This window comes from Alternaria viburni (genome assembly GCF_023758015.1).
Source record: "Alternaria viburni strain BMP 2772 chromosome Unknown scaffold_2, whole genome shotgun sequence".
In the NCBI taxonomy this organism is placed as follows: domain Eukaryota; kingdom Fungi; phylum Ascomycota; class Dothideomycetes; order Pleosporales; family Pleosporaceae; genus Alternaria; species Alternaria viburni.
This window is the reverse complement of record NW_026055771.1, coordinates 776,467-795,773: the sequence shown is the minus strand read 5'-3', so window position 1 is coordinate 795,773 and position 19,307 is coordinate 776,467. Positions and strand designations below refer to the sequence as shown.

The window sequence follows — 19,307 nt, the reverse complement described above, 5'->3', positions numbered from 1 at the left end:
GGTTTGCGCTTCGAGCGGAGTAGCGACGGACGGAAGGCGGAGTGATTGCTGCTTCTGACAAGGGACTCGGTGCGCCGGCGGTGATGGTGGTGCCTTTGTCTCAGTATATTTCCTGAGTAGGCGTACGCGAAGTCGACGCGCACGGCCGTCACACGCTTATCCTGACTAGTGGGAGCGGCAGGGGAAGCGGAGTGATCAGCGTCTGATTGGCTCCTCAATTCGGGGTCATGCAGTGCAACACAAGGCGTGGATTCGTGGTAGCGGTCGGGAACGCGTTGTTTGCGGATGCTGTTGCAATGTTGGCTTTTTGCACGTCCAGCAGCCACTTCCTCCCACATAGGCAGCGGCGAATGGCGACAAGCAATGACAGCGCACCACGTGCAAAGTAAGCTAACGCTGGCTCCACTTTCTAGGCTAGCCCACCTGCTCCTTTCATCTCAGGTACGAAAGGCGGGCACCGGAGTTTCAGGACTGCAAACGGCGAGACTCTGGTTCGGGAATAAACGCTATCTATCTCTACTTCGGTCTTCCAGCTCCACATCCGTACTTCTTCTACCGTCTCCGGTATCATCGTCATCGTCGTCCCCCACCGCAAATGCTCCATCCCCTCTTTCATCATGGCCACTCCCCCGTCTCTCATCTCGCCCATCCCTGGCAGTCGCAGTGGTAGGACTTGCTAGCCTAACCTCTCCCACCTCCTCCAACCCAACCTTCCTTCTCCCCCAATTGACCACAGCCTTCCCCCAACCCGCCAGCTTCTCCATGCCCTCCTCGCCATTGCCTGCTCCACCACCATGTGCACCTCCTGCCTCAACTTTAAATTGGTATTTGAGACAATCCTTGATGGTAACGAGACCAGTCAGACGGCCGCGGTATTCGATCAATATCACGCGTGGGCCCATCTTCTTGAAGAGCTCCATGACCGTTTCGAGGGGAAGACGAGGGTGGACTGAGAGTGGCGTTGGATCGATGTAGCGGGTGAAGTCGAGTGATGTTTGAGACGAAGTAGTGGGTATAGAGTCAAATGTCGTGTTCGGTGCTGGTGGACCAGTGCCGCTTGCACTTCGGGACCCCGGGTTGCTAGTAGACGAGGATGAAGAGAAGTAGCACTTCGCATGACCTGGAGCCTGTTGCTCGATCTTCGCGCGATCGATCGCATAACGAAGTTCTGTGCGGCCGATATAACCGATTAGAGTCTTTGTCTTCATGTCTTCCACGATGGGGTAGCCTTGGTATGCGTTTTCGTTCATTAGACGTTCCATTTGTCGAAGTTCCATGCCTGAGGCCTGTAGACAGACTACGCGGCTGGCCATGACTTGACTGACTGGAACACCAAACGTATGTTCTTCTTTGCTGTCGAGGAACGGGTAGCCGTTCAAGTAAATCATGCGGTCTGCGATTCCGCCATGGCCGAAACGTTCACTGACCGCTTTCGTGACGCCGACGACTATCATAGTGGGAAGAATGTATGTCAATGCGCCAGTGATCTCGAACATGATGACCACGACGCTGACGGTGATATGCATGATGCCACTAAGTGCTGCTGCTGCGCCAAGGAAGGCGTAGGTGCCAGGCGTAATACACGGTCCATCTGGGTCGCAGGCCGAGAAAAAGGCTGAGCCGGGGAAAGACTCGTGTAAAGCCTGGACGCAGATGCCGACCATACGACCGAATGCTGCACCGATAGCCATACTAGGCACAAAGATACCAGCCGGCACTTTGCACCCGAACGAGATGACTACCAACAGCGTACGTAGCACTGTGGCAATAGCAAGTGTCGTGACATTGTGCCAGCGATGATTCGCGTCACAAAGCTGATCGTAGTCCTTGTCGCCCTCACACTCTTGAAACAGTATCTCCATACTCTCAGTCATATCAATCCTCAAGAACATGTTGGGGTAGCAAATCACGCCGGTGATGACAGCGAGAGTGACAGCTTCTGTGATGGGGTATGCAGAAAGGTACTTCTTGCGAAATACCTGCATCTTGAGGTTCCACTTGATGACGAAAGCGCCGTAGAGACCACCAAAGACACCAATGATGATATAGAAGAGGGTTTCGAAAAAGTGCCAGGAGCGGTCGTAGGAGACGTTGAACATGACGAGCTGACCGGTCCGGAAGGGGTTCATAGCCTGGCGCAAGTCAGCATAGAAGTCCAGTATCTCCCGTTGTTGTACTTACAGCGAGGACAGCTGTAGCTACCAGCGCACAGAAGTAACTCCTCCAGAGCGTCTTGAGAGGGAACTGATTGCTCATTTCCTCCAGGGAGAAAAGCACTCCTCCAATCGGACTTCCAAACGCCACGCCTACACCTGCCGCTGCGCTCGCACATAGTATCTCCCTGGTCTTGGCCGCATTCCTCCTGTACTTGTCGAAGAACCTACTGATCACATTGCCCGTGCAGACAGCGTAATGCACGCTAGGCCCTTCTTTTCCGACCGACAGCCCCGACGCAATAGCAAGCGGTAAGCCAATCGACTTGATGAAGAGTGTAGTAAAGCCCAAGAAGCCTTTCATGACGAACCCCGCAATGATGCACTTCATCTCCGATATCCCCGATCCAGCTGCATATGGCGCAAAGCTTTTGACCAGCCTGGCAGCCGTGAAGGAGAACAGCGCTGCGAAGAGTATGTAAAGTACATAGTTCACAGGCCAGAACCCACTCCAGCGCTTCCACTCAGGGCAACCTCCCTCAGCACCCCAACAGCAGAAACTCTCGTTGAGGTAGAAAGCCGTGGTGCAATGGCCCAGCTTGATATCGCTAAGCCACTCTGTCACGATATTCAGAAATGCTGCGTTGAGTCCTATCGCTGCGCCGACAAGCGTGACAACAATCCATGCTTGGCCCGCATCATATGCCTCTGCGATCTTCCTCCTCCACTTGCCCCGTCCCCGACCTAGGAACACTTTGCCCGTCCGCCCATCTTTTCGCACACCGATGTTGTCTCTTTCGCGCCGGCGCGCTTTCCGTCGGAGTTGTTCGCGGGCGGCGTCTTGTACCCAGTCTATAGTTGTAAAGTCCTCGTATCGCTTTATCTCGGCTATCTCTTCGACGATGGCCGCGTCGGCGTGTGTTGTTTCCGCGGCTTCGGGGTCGTCATTGTCGATGTCGAGTGATAATATCGATTGGCCCGTTGTGCGCCGTCGGAGAGAAGGCGCGAAGGATGTGGAGCGTGAAGTCTGGCTAGGGCGCGAGGATGGGCGGCGCGTGGAACTGGGACGGAGGGGTGTGGGTTGTTGCGAGGATTGGCGGGCGCGTGAGCCCGAGGATGAGGATCGATTCATCGCATCGTTCTAATTATTGGTAACTTCGCGTGGCAGAGCGTGAAGTATTTCGGTTTCGAGATTTGGCTGGGTTGCGTAACTGGGGAGCTATCTCATGCAAGGGTCCCTTCCGTCCCAGCTCCAGATCCACGTCTCGCCCTCGGGAGTCCGCCCATTGCACCGCCACACTCATCCCATACAAGGGAAAAACTGAACACCCTGGAGCCTACATGAAGATGAATACATGCAAAGTGGGTGACCCAACGTCAAAGTAGGCTCCCGGGGTACATAAGTAAATTCGGGGTATGTGCGTGGATCTGCACCGGACTCTTCCAAGGTTACTATGTTTTACGCATTTGACATTCATGACCTATCATGGACGAAAATTTATAACCTGAACCCACACTTTGCGGAGAAGCTCAAAGTTTCCAAGGGATGATTACATGATATTCTAGAGGCATTCATTGCGTTTGAAAATTACAATTCCCACCGTAGCACGTTAACCTAGGAAGAAAGGTAAACAGGCCTGCAGCCCACATCAACGTAGAAGCATGCAAAGTAGATGACCTCACGACGATGTAGGCTCTACACCTGTTCAGTTTTTCGACACTTCCGATAAAACGAGCTTCTTCATCACAACATCTTCCACGCATCGATTTGGCAGCACTTCGGTATCAAATTGAAAGGTTGTATTGTGCTTCATCTTGCGTCATACGGGGTATCAAATGCCTAAAAACCTTTTTGCTAAAATCATGTTTGCCGACTACATCTACTTTGCGCGCCCACCTATGCGCCCGCCAGACGGCATATCTACTCCATCTCGATAGTTCCCGGAGGCTTGCTGGTGACTAGGGTTGTTAGTAGTTGCCTCGCTCAGATGAAAAAATCGACTTACTGTCGTATACCACGCGGCAAACTCCGTTCACCTCATTCACGATCCTCCTGCTAACCCGCTTTAGGAACTCTCCATCGAAGGGGAACCAATCAGCCGTCATGAAATCACTCGTCTCAACTGCCCTCAGAGCAATAACCTGCTCGTGAACGCGCTTGTCACCCATGACACCCACGGCCCTAACGGGCATAAGCGCTGCAAACGCCTGGCTGATCTTGTTGTATAGGCCTGCAGCCCGGATCTCCTCGATGAAGATGTAGTCCGCTTCACGTGCAATACGAACTTGCTCGCGTGTGACCTCACCTAGGATGCGGATGGCGATTCCTGGGCCGGGGAAGGGGTGGCGCCAAACAAGATCCTCCGGAATACCAAGCTCTTTGCCCAGCGCGCGGACTTCGTCCTTGAACAACTCGCGGAGGGGCTCAATCACCTTGAGCTTCATGTCCTTTGGCAGACCACCGACGTTGTGGTGGGTCTTGATAGTTTGGGAAGGACCCTTGAAGGACAGCGACTCGATGACATCGGGGTACAGGGTACCCTGAAGAAGCCACTCGACCTCACCAGCGTTGGAAGATTCATGCGCTTCGGCCTTGATCTTATCGGCTTGCTTTTGGAAGACCTCGATGAAGGTGTTTCCAATGATCTTGCGCTTCTTTTCGGGGTCGTCGGTCACACCCTTCAGGCGGTCGAGGAAGAGATCGGATGCGTCGACGACGGTGAGGTTGATACCCAGGCCCTCATCGAGTGTCTTCTTGACCTGAACAGCCTCGTTGAGTCGGAGGACGCCGTTGTCGACCATGACGGCGTGGAAGCGGTCGCCGATAGCCTCCTTCATCAGCTTTGCAGCGACAGTCGAATCGACTCCACCGCTAACGGCACCGATGACCTGTCCCTTGTCGCCCACCAGCTTCCTGATGCGTGTGATCTCCTGGTCGACGAATTTGCTCATGGTCCAGTTGGTGTTGGCCTTGCAAATGTCGACAGCGAAGTTTTTGAGCACAACCTTGCCCTGCTTGGTGTGTGTGACTTCGGGGTGGAATTGGATACCGTAGTACTTCTTCGTCTTGTGCGCAATGCCCGCGAACGGCGCATTGGTGGTTGTCGCGACCGTCATGAAGTCCTGAGGCATGTTGCTCAGCTTGTCTCCGTGGCTCATCCAGACCTCCAGGTCGTTGCCCAAGTCCTTGAACAGCTGGTCCATGTGTCCGCCGTGGCTCTCAACCTTCAAGTTGGCGTGACCGTATTCCCTCTTCTCGCCAGCTACTACGCCGGCGTTCTTTCCGAAGTGCCATGCCATCTCTTGCAGTCCGTAGCAGATTCCGAGGATCGGTACGCCGAGATTGAAGACGGCGTGGTCGACGTGTGGAGCGCCTTCCTCGTAGACGGAGTATGGGCCACCAGAGAGAATGACTCCCTTGGGGGTGAAGGGCAGATCGGCGATCTTGGTAGTGCATGGCAGCATCTCACAGTAGACATTGAATTCGCGGAGACGGCGAGTGATCAGATGCGTGTACTGCGAGCCGAAGTCGAGCACCAGGATGGTGTCGAACGTCTTGTGGGGAGGGATCGGATCGGTGTGGTCGGTCGCCATCTTGAAGTACTAAGAGTGTGATGAAAGTGAAAAAGAGAGGGGATAGAAGGAAAGAAAGAAGAAGAAAGGAAAGGTACGGGTATATGAAAGCAGAAGGTACGAGGGGCTCGGTCACTGACTCTCACAAAGTTTTGGCGGGGTTTTCCAGAAAAATTCTTATCGATAACAGAAAAATGCTATCTCGTGCTTCATCGTCCATGGTAACGCGCAGGCAGCACAGACTGTCGCCTGGGCTCATATATCACTCTGATGTATACATTACCGAGAAATCGCGAGAAGAGGTCATATGAACCGCATTGTAGACGTCTAGCTTAAAATTTCCCCGCATGAGGTACAACTCAGGTGACGCAAGCATCCTTGTATAACCACTCTACGCGTATCGAAGAAGTCTCCAATTAGTTGATCATCGCCTATGGGTCGTAGTACGAACTCATGACAGCCTTGGAAGCGGAATGGCTCTGTGGCTGACCGTGCTTGTCCTGGGCCCCGCCCAAAATTTCATTTATCGATAACGGCGTAGTTGGATCGCGCAAAGTCGCGTCTATCCAGTGACCTCACCCACCCAGCTCCCTACCAATCGCATACCCACACAATGGCGAAACGAAAGTCAGAGAGAGATCCCGAAGAGTTGCCCGATGCGTCGGACAAGCGCAAGCAGAACGATGACGACGAGTCCGGCAGCGACGAGGTATGCGCCTTCCTCACAACCTCTCACAATGCGCCGTCTCACAAAATTGCTAGGACATGGACATGGTGAACGTCGACTTCGAATGGTTCGATCCGCAGCCCGCAGTCGATTTCCACGGGCTCAAGAACCTCTTGCGCCAACTTCTAGACGTGGATTCGCAATTGTTCAATCTCTCTGAACTCGCCGACATTATACTGTCGCAACCGCTACTTGGCAGTACAGTCAAGGTTGACGGCAATGAGACGGATCCATATGCCTTCCTTACTGTACTGAATTTGGAAACACACAAGGTACGGGCTACTCATGTACAGCTTTGCGGTACACACACTGACAGCAATCAGGACAAGAAAGTGATCCAAGACCTAACAACGTACCTGTCCAAAAAGTCCGCGCCGATTCCTACTCTCCCGCCCCTCCTAACACCGTCGTCGCCTGCGCAAATCGGCCTCATTCTGACCGAGCGCTTCATAAACATGCCGCACGAAATCGTCCCACCAATGTACACGATGCTTCTGGAAGAGATACAATGGGCGGTTGAGGAGAAGGAGCCTTACACATTCACTCACTACCTCGTCCTGTCGAAATGCTACTCGGAGATACAGAGTCAGTTGCCGAGCGAAGATGCGCCACCGAGCAAGAAGAAGAACAAGAAGGCCGATGTGGGTGAGGAGACGTTTTATTTCCATCCCGAGGATGAGGTGCTGCACAAGCATGCGGTGGGATACACAAGCTTTGAGTATGACACACCCGTAGATGAGGGTGCGAGTGATAGCAAGAGGGCGTTCCAGGAGTTGGGTGTCAAGCCCAAGGGACATATGGTGCTGATCGAGGCGGACAAGTTCAAGGGTGCTGTGGAGGCTGTCAAGATGTTCTTGAATGGGCAGTAAATACGCAATGCAAGATCAATTCACCAAATAATGCAACCAAAGAGACGGCGAAGGTTGACTCTAACTGGTGTTACATTGCAAGGGACACAAGCCGAATCTATGTGAATCAAACCGTAGGAAATTGATGCTCGCTCCTATACACACAAGTCGACATCACCGTCATCCACTCCACCCAAGAATTGTTCTGCTTAACCAATGACAACCTTGCCATCCTCGGGGAAGTCGTATGCGGGAATCTCCAGGTTGAGCGGGGCAGGTCCCTTTCTTATGCGGCCAGAGATATCGTAGTGGGATCCGTGGCAGGGGCAGAACCAGCCTCCAAAGTCACCGGCCTCGCCGATGGGGACACATCCCAGATGAGTGCAAACACCTAGTGCTGTTAGTCCTGGTTCATTGTAAGGATGTGTGTGGTGACATACCCAACATGATCAACCACTCAGGCTTCTGGACACGGTCGGAGTCGGGCTGGGGGTCACGGAGAGACTGCCACTTGGTGTCGTCGGCCTCCTTGATCTCGCCTTCGGTGCGGTGACGGATAAAGACGGGCTTGCCTCGCCACTTGATAATGACCTGCGCTTATCAGCTCCACTGCCCGGATATGTCATGTCGAATTGCGAAACGTACGTTCTTGCCCTCGGGGATGGCAGCGAGGTCAATTTCTACCTTGGCCTGGGCCAAAACATCGGCGGAGGCGGACATGTTGACAAGGAAGTCTGTTGGGCGGAGTCGTTAGCCGTCCGGTCTTCATCAATTCGCGACCCAGATCATCCTCAAAATAGCCAATTGCTCTTTCCCAGCTCCAAATATTCCATCTCCCTTGTTTCCAACGTTTTCCACCCCTCCGTCGAGCTATCGCAATGTTGGAGACCTACCCTGTACAGTCGCCTTCGCGCCAAGCGCACTCAGCGCACCCATGGTTCCGACCATGAAGTACTGGAAGACCTTGGGGCCGGTCTCGCCTCCCTTATTCCTGTATGCGGCGAACGAGGGGATCTTGGTCGAGTCCGGGCTGCCCTTGAAGGGGCTGTCGAACGAGGAAGCCGAGGCGTTGCGGGTCTGCAGAGCGGTGCAGCCGGCCGCCCGAGCGACGGGCATCTGGTGAGCGGTCCATGAGCGTGCAATGGCACGGGTTGTGTTGGCGAGGGCGGGCATCGTGGACGCGGGTGGGCGGGGGTCGTGGTCGTTGATGGGGAGGAGCTTAGGTCGGGAATGTTGAAGTTTTGGCGGTTTGGCAAGGAGCGTTATGTCAGGTGTCGTGTGATTGGCCCATCGCCCTTCCGCGCGACCTTCACCAGATTTGAGCTTCATCGGCGAGCATTACCATAGCACCGCACAGTGGCAGAGTCGATCTCGTACTCATCTTATTAATCAAAATCCTAACAGGCTGGAATTCAATACGTGAATTTCTGCTGCACAGCGAACAAAAGCGACATTTTAACGTCCATCTCGTAAGCCCGCGTTGTCCATATTTTGGTATCGAACCATCCAGTCTTCCTTCCTCGTTCAGCCAAATGATGCACGATAGTAGTCAAGACGGCAAGCGCTCTGGGTAAGCACCCTTGTTTGAATGTCTTGGCGACTGCCTGATTCCATGTGTGCCGCACGCAGCGTATCTCTCTTCGGACACGCGAAAGTCGTCTGGGAACAGTTGCTCCTCTCTCACTTCATTGTTGAATCCACTTTGTATCACTACAAGTGACCTCTCAAGAACAATAAAACACACATCATGCCCCCCAAAGACTCTACCATCACATCCTACTTTGGCCCTAAGATGGAATCTCGCGCCCCAACAAAAGCCAAGGAAGCCACCAAGAGGACGACTGGAAAAGCGACCATGACACCATCGCCTGAGCCACAAGATAAAAGCAAAGGCAAGAGGGCGCTATCAGGATCTCCGGCACCAATACCTGAGAAGCGACGAGACATAAAGCCGGCAGCCAAGCCCACAACATCGCGCCATCTCTCACACAAAGATGTCCCCTCGAACAAGCTCTCCCCATCCCCAAGCTCGTCTGATCTACCTACCCTGACTCTCACTTACCACGCTGGCGACATCTTCGACGCACCCCCACAAACCCTTCTAATCCACGCCTGTAACACTCAAGGTGTATGGGGATCAGGCATAGCCAAAGCCTTCAAAGACGACTATCCAAAAGCTCATGTCATCTACCGAGATTTCTGCACCAAAGAACACCTACTCAAATCCAGACCGGTACCCACCGGCACCGCCTTGCTTATCCCACCTGTGGATGTCGGGAAGCGGCATTGGATCGGGTGTCTGTTCACTAGTGCAAAGTATGGCAAGGGTAAGGATAAGTCGGATGTTATTGTCGAGAACACGAAGCCCGCTATGGAAATGCTGTTTGAGCTGGTGAAACTGGCGGGTAGGGTTGAGACGGTCAGGATGTGCAAGATCAACAGTGGGGCATTCGGGGTGAAATGGGAGAGGACGGAAGCCGAGCTGGAAGGCATTGTGGTTAGGGAGGGGTGGATGGGGAGTGTGGAAGTTTGGGAACCGGAGATGGGTTGAGAGACCAAAGGAAGCACGAAGTATGTGCATGTGATGCAAGTTAATCCACGTCGGATGTCCACTCGAGGAAAGTCTAATGTGAACAATCACTTGTACATTTGGCACTATTCTGGTTCAATCGCATACCTATAGACAATGAAGTCGTGATGCGACCGACCATCCAAACAGCTGAGCCCCATTCCCATGATATCTTTAGCAAACGCCTTTATGCAATGCAAAATGAATCCGCTTCCATACCGTTCTGTCCCTGCCTACAAAGACAAGAGCCAATTTACTTTTGACCATTGATCGCAGTAAATCCACCTGTTGACCGCCTAGCCTCTGGGCTCTTGCTTGCACTCGCAGTGGGTTGACGAGGGGGCCCGCGCATCTCCATCTCGATCTGCATAGCCGCTGCGTCCTCTTCTGGCTCGCTGTCTTCTACGCGCTCCACTTCTTGGTCGACGTCCATGGCATCAGGCGTCTCGTCTGGTATGGCTGGTGTAGGCGAGGTTGTTGAAGCGCCGTTGGTGGGTGTCTCTGTGTCCTTGTCCGCACCCTCTACCGTCTTGGAGGCACCATCCAGCGTCTTCTGTCCGTTCACCGCGCCATCCTTCTTCGCGTCCTTCTCCTTCTTCTTCGCGTCCTCCTTCTCCTTCTCATCCAACTTCTTCTTCACAGTGCCCCATGTGCTTGTCCTGGGCGCAACATCGACTAGAAACTCAAGGTTGTCTGTCTTCGATATCGCGCTGCTCACGTCGCGGTATTGTATGTTGCGGCGCGGCTTACGCTCCGCTTTGACGACATTGTGTGTGGTGGTTGCGAGGTGCTGGATGAACATTTCTGTGGCCAGTGCGATGGCAAAGGCGGCATTTTTGGAGGTCGTGATGCGTTCGGGGTCCGCTTGGATTATCTTCTGCACGCGTGCGACTGTGGAGTGAGTTAGCTTGATTGTCTGCTACGAGGAAAGACGGGAGTACTGGGGACATGAGGAATCGAAGACATTGCGCTCAACACAAGCGGAGGCGAACCAGTTGTTCGTTATGAGGCCACCACAGGCGCAAGTCGCAGCAGCACTACACCGTGATAGGGTGGTCTCTGAGAGGCACGCAAAGGGTGGAGTGACGACGAAGGTGGTGGAGAGAAGTGAAGATGTGTAAATTGTTACTTACGAGGAAGCGACACATGGCCGGTGATGTCCTTATTTGGCGCAATCGGAGTGTTGTTGTAGGGCATGGTGAAGGAAGACGTTGGTGGTCTGGTGAAATGGGCGCTGGATCGATGAGTCCTCCCAGCGTGCTGTTTGAGGCTAGTTGCGTGTCCAAAATATGAATAGCCAAGTATAACTGTGGGTAGTGCGAGTTGACACGTTCCAGTCGCGAAAATCGGCCAAGAGAGATGTGTAGTCGCGTGCAGTAGTCGTGTTGAAGATGTCGTGTACCCTGGTCGATGCAGGGCGATCGCCGCGGGCTGCTCCAGCCGAGGAGGGCGTCATTAGGCTGCTCCTCTTCGTCAGCAACCAGCCATCTTATCTTCCTGCTGCCTGCGTGATCCTCAGACGATAAATACCTGTGTGTGATATCTTCGTCCTGTCTTGACTTTATCAGTTGTATTCCGGTGTATTCATCTCGTCTCGAGTACCAATTATCAGCCCATCAGGGTACACCTGCCAACCATGAAGCTCTTCATTACTAGTCTGCTCGCCGCGACTGCAACAGCGTCCTTGTTCTCCCAAATCCCATTCCAGGAGAAGCCAGAAGTGGAAGGCTTCCAGGTCTACCAAAGTCCATTCTCCGAGCACCACTCTATTCGCATAAAGCATCAACAAAGCGACACTATCTGTGACGCGCGCTCCAAGCAATACACCGGCTGGTTAGACATCGGCTCAAAGCACATCTTCTTCTGGTACTTCGAATCACAGGACAAACCCTCCGAAGATCCGCTCCTGCTATGGCTAACAGGAGGACCGGGTGGCTCAGGCATGCTTGGGCTGATGGGCGAACTGGGACCTTGCACGATCAATGAGTTTGGCAACGGTACCGTACACAATGAATACGGATGGAGCAAGAATGCCAACATCATCTTTGTTGACCAGCCCGCTGGTGTGGGTTTCAGCTACGTCGATGAGGGCATCCCGCTTCCTGCGACAAGCTTCACGGCTGCTGAGGATATGCATCACTTCTTACAGCTGTTCACGAGCGAAGTCTTCCCGGATCTTTTGAATCGCGACTTTCATATCACAGGAGAAAGTTATGCTGTAAGCACATGTTGCTAACCCCGCAAGACACTCACTAATCGAAGATAGGGCCACTACGTTCCAACACTCGGCGCAGAAATTGTCACGAAGAACCTTGAATATCCTAAGCGTCCGCAAGTCAATCTCAAGTCGACCTTCACGGGCAACGCTTTTGTCTCACCTCGGGACACCAACTTTGGTTTCTGGGAAACGCTGTGCACTACGAACCCCGGTGTGGAGACTCCCGTATTCAACCAGACCCGTTGCGACATCATAGCTACCAACCTCCCTCGCTGTATGGCACTTATCGACGTGTGCTACAAGAACCCTGATCCAGCCATCTGTCTCGCAGCCGACAACGTATGCATGGAAGGCGTTGTGCTCCTTTACGATGGAGAGTCTGGAGCAGGAGGTCGCAACCGATTTGATATCACGGACGGGTGCGAGACGAAAGACGAGTTCTGCTACCCAGAGATCCAAAGGATTCAAGACTACATGAACGTGCCCAAGGTTTGGGAAGCGCTTGGCGTACCCAAAGCTATAGCCAACTACACAGGGTTCTCTTTTGATATTGCGTTGGCTTTTGAGCTTACTGGGGATCTGGTATTCAGCATGCAGCCTCAGGTTTTGTATCTTCTTGAGCATGGCATCGACGTGCTCTTCTATCAGGGTAATTTGGACCTTGCTTGCAACACCGCAGGGAACTTGCAGTGGGCTAGCACGATGCAGTGGAAAGGCCAACCTGCTTTTGTCGCACAGCCAAAGAGGTCCTGGGAACATGAGGGCAAGGAGGTGGGGTGGTTTAAAGAAGTCAAGACCGTGACTACAAGCGGCAGAGATACCACATTTGCGTTCGCTACGGTGAATGGAGCAGGCCATCTGGTACCGATGGACAAGCCGAAGGAAGCGCTGGCGCTTGTTGATAGATGGATCACAAAGAGGAGCTACGCGTAATTGTCGCGTGATGGATACATATTGTGTTCTGCGCAAGGCCGCACTTAGCCCAGCAAAGGATTCCGCGATCGCAATATCTAGGCATGCAATTTTCGTCAACCCCAGTACCACATCGGCTTCATGCATGTCATCAGGCTTCTTGCGTTTGGCGCCCGAAATATCCATGGGTTGGTGTTTGTTTTCCCCACCATGATGTAATTGCTACCAGCTACGTCATCATGGGTCCTAGCCTCTGCGCAAACTTCAGACCCTTAATAAAGAGGGGAGAAGACACTCTCACCCAACAACAGACACAATCAATTGCCACTTCCCACTTCAAACTACACTTTACAAACCTTCCACTTCTTCCCACTTCCACCAACACACACATACAACATGTCTGGAACTTCCAACGTCGGTAACAGTGCGGTCTACGAGGCCCAGGACCAGGTCACCAGGTCCAACGCCGAGATCGAGCAGGAGAAGAAGGAGGCCCGCTTCCACGAGGGCAAGGAGCACTCTCACAAGGCCCAGGACTCCAGTATGTTTCTGTCGGCCTCGCATGCGTTTTCCTTTATCGATATGCGGCGTCATCAGCCATCTCTTACAAGACCGTTTACTAACGATCACCCACAGAGGACGAGCGATCCATCGCCAACAAGCTCGAGCGCGAGGAGAAGCGTGAGAAGGAGGGCGAGGAGAAGTCTCTCGAGGACCGCCAGCGCGAGCAAGATGCCACCCTTCCCGCACGCGCACACGGCAACGAGCCCTCCAAGGGAGCCAAGATCGACCAGGAGCTGAGGGAAGAGGACGAGGCTATGCTCAAGAAGAAGGGCGCCAACTAAAGTCGTTGTGATGAATGACGATTTCGATACCCCGCACACATACTCAGCGTGTTAGGAGTTGGAGGAGGAAATAATGACTTGGATTGACGATAAAACGTCTCCATGAAGCCCGCCTGAGACATGGCAAAGGCATGAATCAAATAATTTCAACTCAACATGTATTGCCGACAGTGTGTGACTGTGAGATGGTTGAAGCCAGGTCCTCGTGCCTTGACGCGAGAGCTCTCCACATTGTCGTGCTTACCCCTCGGTGCCTGACTCGTGCAGCCTCGGAGATAGGCCGATGGCGACCTCATAACCGCTGCCTCCTGTCTCCCAATCCCCAATCGCCTGCCCCACGTCCTGCAAACATCAGTTGCTGCATTACAAAGCATTGCGGCGTACATGCCTAATCTCTCGTCATCTCGCCAATTCCTCCGCACTGCTACTGCCTTCGCCAAAGCTCCCTTACGGCCCCGCCTCGCACCTGGAAGCACCCAGCTATCGAACATCCTCCAACAACATACCGCAAACATGTCGACAAAGATGGCAGAGCGCCTAAAGGGGAAGACTATCGTCATCACCGGTGCTTCTTCTGGCATTGGCAAGTCCACAGCAATCGAATTCGCCCGGACACAGCCCGACGACCTCAAGCTTATCCTCACTGCGCGGCGAGAAGACACATTGAAAGAGGTCGCACAGGAAATTCAAGGCTTTGCAAAAGGCGTCAAGGTCCTACCAGTCAAACTTGACGTCAGCAAGCCGGACGAAGTCCAGAACTTTGTCGGAAATCTACCACAAGAGTACAAGGACATCGATGTGCTCGTCAACAACGCGTATGCCACCACCTCTTCAAATACCGCTTACTGTCTGCTAACAATGAATCTAGCGGCCTTGTAAAAGGTGTTGCGCAAGCTCCCGACATCTCACCCGCCGACATCGACACCATGTTCAGCACAAACGTGACCGGCCTAATCAACATGACGCAAGCCATCCTACCCATCTTCAAAGCGCGATCCACACCCTCCGGCGACATTATAAACATTGGTAGTATCGCAGGTCGCGAGCCCTACCAAGGCGGATCCATCTACTGCGCTACAAAGGCTGCTGTGCGCTCCTTCACAGATGCCATGCGCAAGGAGCTTATCGCTACACGGATACGCGTCATCGAGATTGATCCTGGACAAGTTGAGACAGAATTCAGTGTAGTCAGGTTTGGAGGCGACAAAGAGAAGGCGAAGAAGGTCTACGAGGGCGTTGAACCGCTGACACCGGAGGACATCGCGGAGGTTGTGGTATTCGCTGCGGGACGGAGGGAGAATGTGGTGTTGGCTGATAGTCTGATCTTCCCGAACCACCAGGTATGTACAACCGGAGGAACGAGACATAGTACACTAACGTTGTATAGGCGGCAGCGACAGTCATGCACCGGAAACCTACCGGTCAGTAGATGCGGCGATCGATGTGTACATAGCGACTACTTATCCGCAGTTCAGAGACGAAGCAAATATCCAGAATTGGACCTTCGTTATGAAAGACCTGTTTGCTGGCCACGACCTACCTCATGTTTCATGCTTGCGACTCCATCTCATCCCGTCTCCTCACAATGTCTCTCCCTTCTTAATTCTTGTCTCCACATTCACGCGGACTGTCTTCGAAACAGGTGAAAGATGAAAATATAGCTTGGGCCCTGCCCCGCCGTTGCTGTGGTGAGCGCTGGCAAAAGAGAGACCCGCTTCTGGATAACTCAAACGCTCACACAGTTTTTGTACACACCGACCCCATTTGTACCCCACTATAGTGGTGAGCGACCACGCCTTTCGTCCCACATCATCTCGACACTCAACTCAAGTAGCTGGCCATCATGCAAGCCGCGCGCGTTTGAGCGCCAGGTTTTCTACCACCACGGACGGAAGCACAGCAGTCAACCGACAGACGACATGGCGCGACTACGAGTTCCCGCATCGCCAGTTGAAACTCGTCGCGCGAATTATGCCTATGAAGGAGCCGGAAACAAGACGCCCAGCCGACCTAATCATTCAGGCCCACAGCCTGAGATCAATGTAGCCTTCGATTCGTCTGCCAATGATCCCCCTGAACATCCCACTTCCTTTCCGCGCATTGTAAGGAGCTTCGCGTTAATGGACGTGAAGACAAAGCGAGATGTACAAGGTTACATTGTCGGACAGTACAAGGCCATTAAGCAAATGGGCCACGAGCACATCACCGCGACTGGCACCAAAACAGTCTTCTTCCTTGGTCAAGCACAACAAGAGGAAGAGTTCGACTTATTAGACGAGGATATGAAGACCGACCTGGGCGAGTACATCAACGAGGATGAGGATGCGGATCGCTCATGGCGTGGGGTTTGCGACTTCATGCAGAAAATTCCGACCTCCAAGGCTGTGGCGCCGACAGAGTTCAAGGATAAGAACATTTTGGACACTGAGACACCTCATCAAGCCCGCTTGATGCGTGCCCAGAGTGCGCCCTCTCTGGCTCGATGTATCGCGAATGCTAGCTTTGACAGCGCCGGATCAGAGACAGACTCTGACTCAGAAGACGACGACATCGATCTTGAACTGAAAATCGAGAACGCACTCTCGTCCTTTGCTAAAAAGGTCGAGGAATTAGAGGATGTAGCAGGAGCGCTGTCAATCACGCCACCCGGCCGCACATATTCTGAAGCTCACCCATTTACACCATCGCCTCCCAAGGACATCGATATACCATACCCCTGTGGACCAAAGCACAACTCTCGACTTCGTCGTCATAGCGGTAACCGTTCACTCGCATCACTGATCGCTCACGTTGAGGATCACCGTACGCCTTCGTGCTCGTCACTTTCTGCTTCGCTTTCTTCGTGCCCACTACCTGCAGGTACCACCTACAGTGTTATCCGTAAGCCCTGCTACGACCCAAACTTTGAGGGTCACAGCCCTTGCGCCACGCATGATGAGGGAAGCTGCGGACTTTCAGCTGATGACGCTCTGGACATGCTACAAGAACGCTTTGGAATTGTACATTGCGCTACTGTTGGCACCGGCTTTGATTGTCGCGAATGGCTGGAATACGAGCTTGAGACCGGGTGCAGCATGGTACATGGCCCGTCGTTGCTACGATTTGGGACGAACTGTTATGGACCTGAAAAGCCCGGGCAGATCAAAGACGCGGGTGATAGCCCGTACGCTAATCAATCCGAAGCTACGGCTCGGATTCGCACTTCGTCTTCTAACGATACCCTGAATACCAAATCGTCCGTCCAAAATTCAGTGTTCTCAAAATGCACTTCGAGGACTTCCATTTCGTCTTACCGGACCAACCGTCCACAGTCTGCACGAACTGAACATTCTCGGCTTATGAGCGCACTTGGCCCAGACAACGATACTGGAAAGTGCGGACATGGCTATGAAATCTCTGCAAAGACAGGGTGCAATTCTTCTGTCGCAGGTATTGTTCCAAAAAGCGAACACTTTCAAGGTTGTGCAGGTGGCACTGTGCGGGGTGGGAAGGTTGCACTCGATCCACCTATCACCACTACCAAAGAATGGTCTAGTGGGCTGCAGACGTGGGAGGGTGAAAGCTGGCCCAACGCACCCGAGCGCATTGGAAACGACTTTGAAGACGCCCAGAACTCTATCACGAGGAATGAATCCGAGGACTGCGACGTAGAAGAGCTCTCACAGCTACGTGCGTCGCTGACGGAAACTACGGACAATGACGAACCCATGTGGCCTGAAGTCATCGCCAACCGCCCGTATACGGCTCCGCTTATGTACGAGGAAGCCGCCGATTTTATTGAACATGTCGCCACTAATCCGGATGTTGATTCCGAATGTTGGTCAGAACCCTTGGATGGTTGCGCGAAACCGCGTCGCAAGTGGACTAGCAAGATGAAGCATTGTCTCAAGAAAATACCCCAAAACACAAAGCAGGCTACCCACGACTATGTCAAAGCGACGAAACGATTCTCACGGACTGCTTGGCGCGTGTTGCCAGCTGCGCTGTCGAGCCGACATCCGTTCCAGAAGATCGACAGCATCCTCTAGATGGTCGGCTGGGGAACTGGATCTGCGTCGGAACTCTTTAGGTGATCCGACTGGTCTCACGGACCGTTCACGCTGCCTCCGCAATCCACCCAGAACGATGGTTCGGCGAGCGTTTGGGCCCACTTCAGACCGAACATATGTTGGGGACATGGTAGATGCGTTGGAATTGATTGGAAAGCCCCTGTGAAACGCTTTTCATTGGACGACACAGACATATTTTGTAGAGCATCTTTGCTTTTACTTGAATTCTCTTTTGGCGCGCTATGAAACCTCGATTCTAGATACCCACCTGCATGCATCAGTAGCATTTCCTGTATGAATATAAGCCCTGCCATGTGCCCTCATTGCACTTCAAGCATTTTGTGTGAATTCCAAAGTGTGGTCGTGAATGACTAAGTCCACGAGGAGTGAACCCTGGTTTGATCAAGGGTCATCCACTGTCGCGACGTCACCACACAACGCTCTCACTTGCCAAAATGTCTTCGGTTTCTCATTCTTTACACATTTCACTAATTAGCCCGCTCGTTGTTTCCCTCTTTACGAACGACTGCGCATCGACCACCACCGCGCACATTTCCAACGCCAAGACTGTGTAATAAAGCGGACTCTCACCATCGCACACCCACGAACAAATTTGCAACTGTCTAGTTTACGTCACTCTTTCCATCACATTATCGCGTAGTTCCAAACGCACTGCGATCTCGCCGGCCATTACTGAACTCGATCCGACAACGACCCTTCGGTTACCACTTACGATCACCAAACCAAAACAGTCACACAAGCAATCATGGCTTCCGACACAGTCACTAGTGTCAACCAGAAATTCAACTGGGCCGACGACGACGAGGACGAATTTGACTTGGATAGCTGGAATGCTACCGTCGACACCTCCGCGCCCACTGCCGCCGAGCTAGGCCCTCTCCAAGTCGCTCCCACTGGAGATGACACGAAGGAAGGCGAAGTCTACACGCTATCCCGCATCTCCAACGAGCGCGCCTATTTGGATCCTCCCGCCATCCAGGAGTCGTCAGACGCGGAGCCTACCCCGGAGGCAGAGGCAGAGCCAGTTGTTGAGCCGCCAGCTGAGCACTGGCATATCGCCGTACTTGGCTGCAGTCCAGAACATCAGGTCATGTCTGCGCGGTACAATCTTATCACGCACGCTATTGGTCCTTCCTATGAAGGTAAAGAAGAGTCCGACGTCCCAGCCTATCCAGAATTGAGTGAGTACCCGGGCCACCGGTCTTACTATGCGAGAGGGTTCCGGGACTGGAAGATGAAACATAGAGGTTTCTCGTCTAGAAGGGTCTATCGTAACTCACCCTTGAACATCGTCACTTCCATCGACAATGCGCACGAGATCGATGACATTGCCGACCCCGAAGAAGGGGCGGTAGAAGACGCCGATCGCGAGATGAACGAGGAGATTGATCG

At 53.1% G+C, this 19,307-nt stretch overlaps 10 protein-coding genes across 10 annotated transcripts; 6 read left to right on the top strand and 4 right to left on the bottom strand.

The window, feature by feature from the left end:
• Positions 1–506: 506 nt before the first annotated feature.
• On the bottom strand, positions 507–3,285 carry J4E79_001193 (uncharacterized protein; the record flags this gene model as incomplete). Its single annotated transcript, XM_049350103.1, has 2 exons — positions 507–2,132; positions 2,182–3,285. The coding sequence occupies 2 exons, from the start codon at positions 3,283–3,285 to the stop codon at positions 507–509; spliced, it is 2,730 nt and encodes a 909-aa protein (XP_049215262.1).
• A 789-nt stretch (positions 3,286–4,074) lies between these two features.
• GUA1 (GMP synthase (glutamine-hydrolyzing)) lies at positions 4,075–5,747 on the bottom strand (the record flags this gene model as incomplete). Its single annotated transcript, XM_049350102.1, has 2 exons — positions 4,075–4,112; positions 4,160–5,747. The coding sequence occupies 2 exons, from the start codon at positions 5,745–5,747 to the stop codon at positions 4,075–4,077; spliced, it is 1,626 nt and encodes a 541-aa protein (XP_049215261.1).
• A 592-nt stretch (positions 5,748–6,339) lies between these two features.
• On the top strand, positions 6,340–7,322 carry BCP1 (Mss4p nuclear export; the record flags this gene model as incomplete). The annotated part of the gene is made up of 3 exons (XM_049350101.1): positions 6,340–6,435; positions 6,489–6,725; positions 6,777–7,322. The coding sequence occupies 3 exons, from the start codon at positions 6,340–6,342 to the stop codon at positions 7,320–7,322; spliced, it is 879 nt and encodes a 292-aa protein (XP_049215260.1).
• Positions 7,323–7,510: 188 nt separating this feature from the next.
• Positions 7,511–8,474, bottom strand: FES1_1 (hsp70 nucleotide exchange factor fes1; the record flags this gene model as incomplete). The annotated part of the gene is made up of 4 exons (XM_049350100.1): positions 7,511–7,692; positions 7,742–7,892; positions 7,947–8,035; positions 8,195–8,474. The coding sequence occupies 4 exons, from the start codon at positions 8,472–8,474 to the stop codon at positions 7,511–7,513; spliced, it is 702 nt and encodes a 233-aa protein (XP_049215259.1).
• Positions 8,475–9,048: 574 nt separating this feature from the next.
• On the top strand, positions 9,049–9,852 carry POA1 (ADP-ribose 1''-phosphate phosphatase; the record flags this gene model as incomplete). The annotated part of the gene is made up of 1 exon (XM_049350099.1): positions 9,049–9,852. The coding sequence occupies one exon, from the start codon at positions 9,049–9,051 to the stop codon at positions 9,850–9,852; it is 804 nt and encodes a 267-aa protein (XP_049215258.1).
• A 271-nt stretch (positions 9,853–10,123) lies between these two features.
• J4E79_001188 (uncharacterized protein) lies at positions 10,124–11,067 on the bottom strand (the record flags this gene model as incomplete). The annotated part of the gene is made up of 2 exons (XM_049350098.1): positions 10,124–10,761; positions 11,004–11,067. 2 exons carry the CDS (start codon positions 11,065–11,067, stop codon positions 10,124–10,126), a joined length of 702 nt encoding a protein of 233 aa, XP_049215257.1.
• A 439-nt stretch (positions 11,068–11,506) lies between these two features.
• J4E79_001187 (uncharacterized protein) lies at positions 11,507–13,021 on the top strand (the record flags this gene model as incomplete). Its single annotated transcript, XM_049350097.1, has 2 exons — positions 11,507–12,088; positions 12,137–13,021. The coding sequence occupies 2 exons, from the start codon at positions 11,507–11,509 to the stop codon at positions 13,019–13,021; spliced, it is 1,467 nt and encodes a 488-aa protein (XP_049215256.1).
• A 375-nt stretch (positions 13,022–13,396) lies between these two features.
• J4E79_001186 (uncharacterized protein) lies at positions 13,397–13,845 on the top strand (the record flags this gene model as incomplete). Its single annotated transcript, XM_049350096.1, has 2 exons — positions 13,397–13,541; positions 13,637–13,845. 2 exons carry the CDS (start codon positions 13,397–13,399, stop codon positions 13,843–13,845), a joined length of 354 nt encoding a protein of 117 aa, XP_049215255.1.
• A 513-nt stretch (positions 13,846–14,358) lies between these two features.
• Positions 14,359–15,274, top strand: J4E79_001185 (uncharacterized protein; the record flags this gene model as incomplete). The annotated part of the gene is made up of 3 exons (XM_049350095.1): positions 14,359–14,660; positions 14,714–15,185; positions 15,233–15,274. 3 exons carry the CDS (start codon positions 14,359–14,361, stop codon positions 15,272–15,274), a joined length of 816 nt encoding a protein of 271 aa, XP_049215254.1.
• A 490-nt stretch (positions 15,275–15,764) lies between these two features.
• J4E79_001184 (uncharacterized protein) lies at positions 15,765–17,873 on the top strand (the record flags this gene model as incomplete). Its single annotated transcript, XM_049350094.1, has 3 exons — positions 15,765–16,647; positions 16,763–17,008; positions 17,314–17,873. 3 exons carry the CDS (start codon positions 15,765–15,767, stop codon positions 17,871–17,873), a joined length of 1,689 nt encoding a protein of 562 aa, XP_049215253.1.
• Between the last annotated feature and the right edge of the window lie 1,434 nt (positions 17,874–19,307).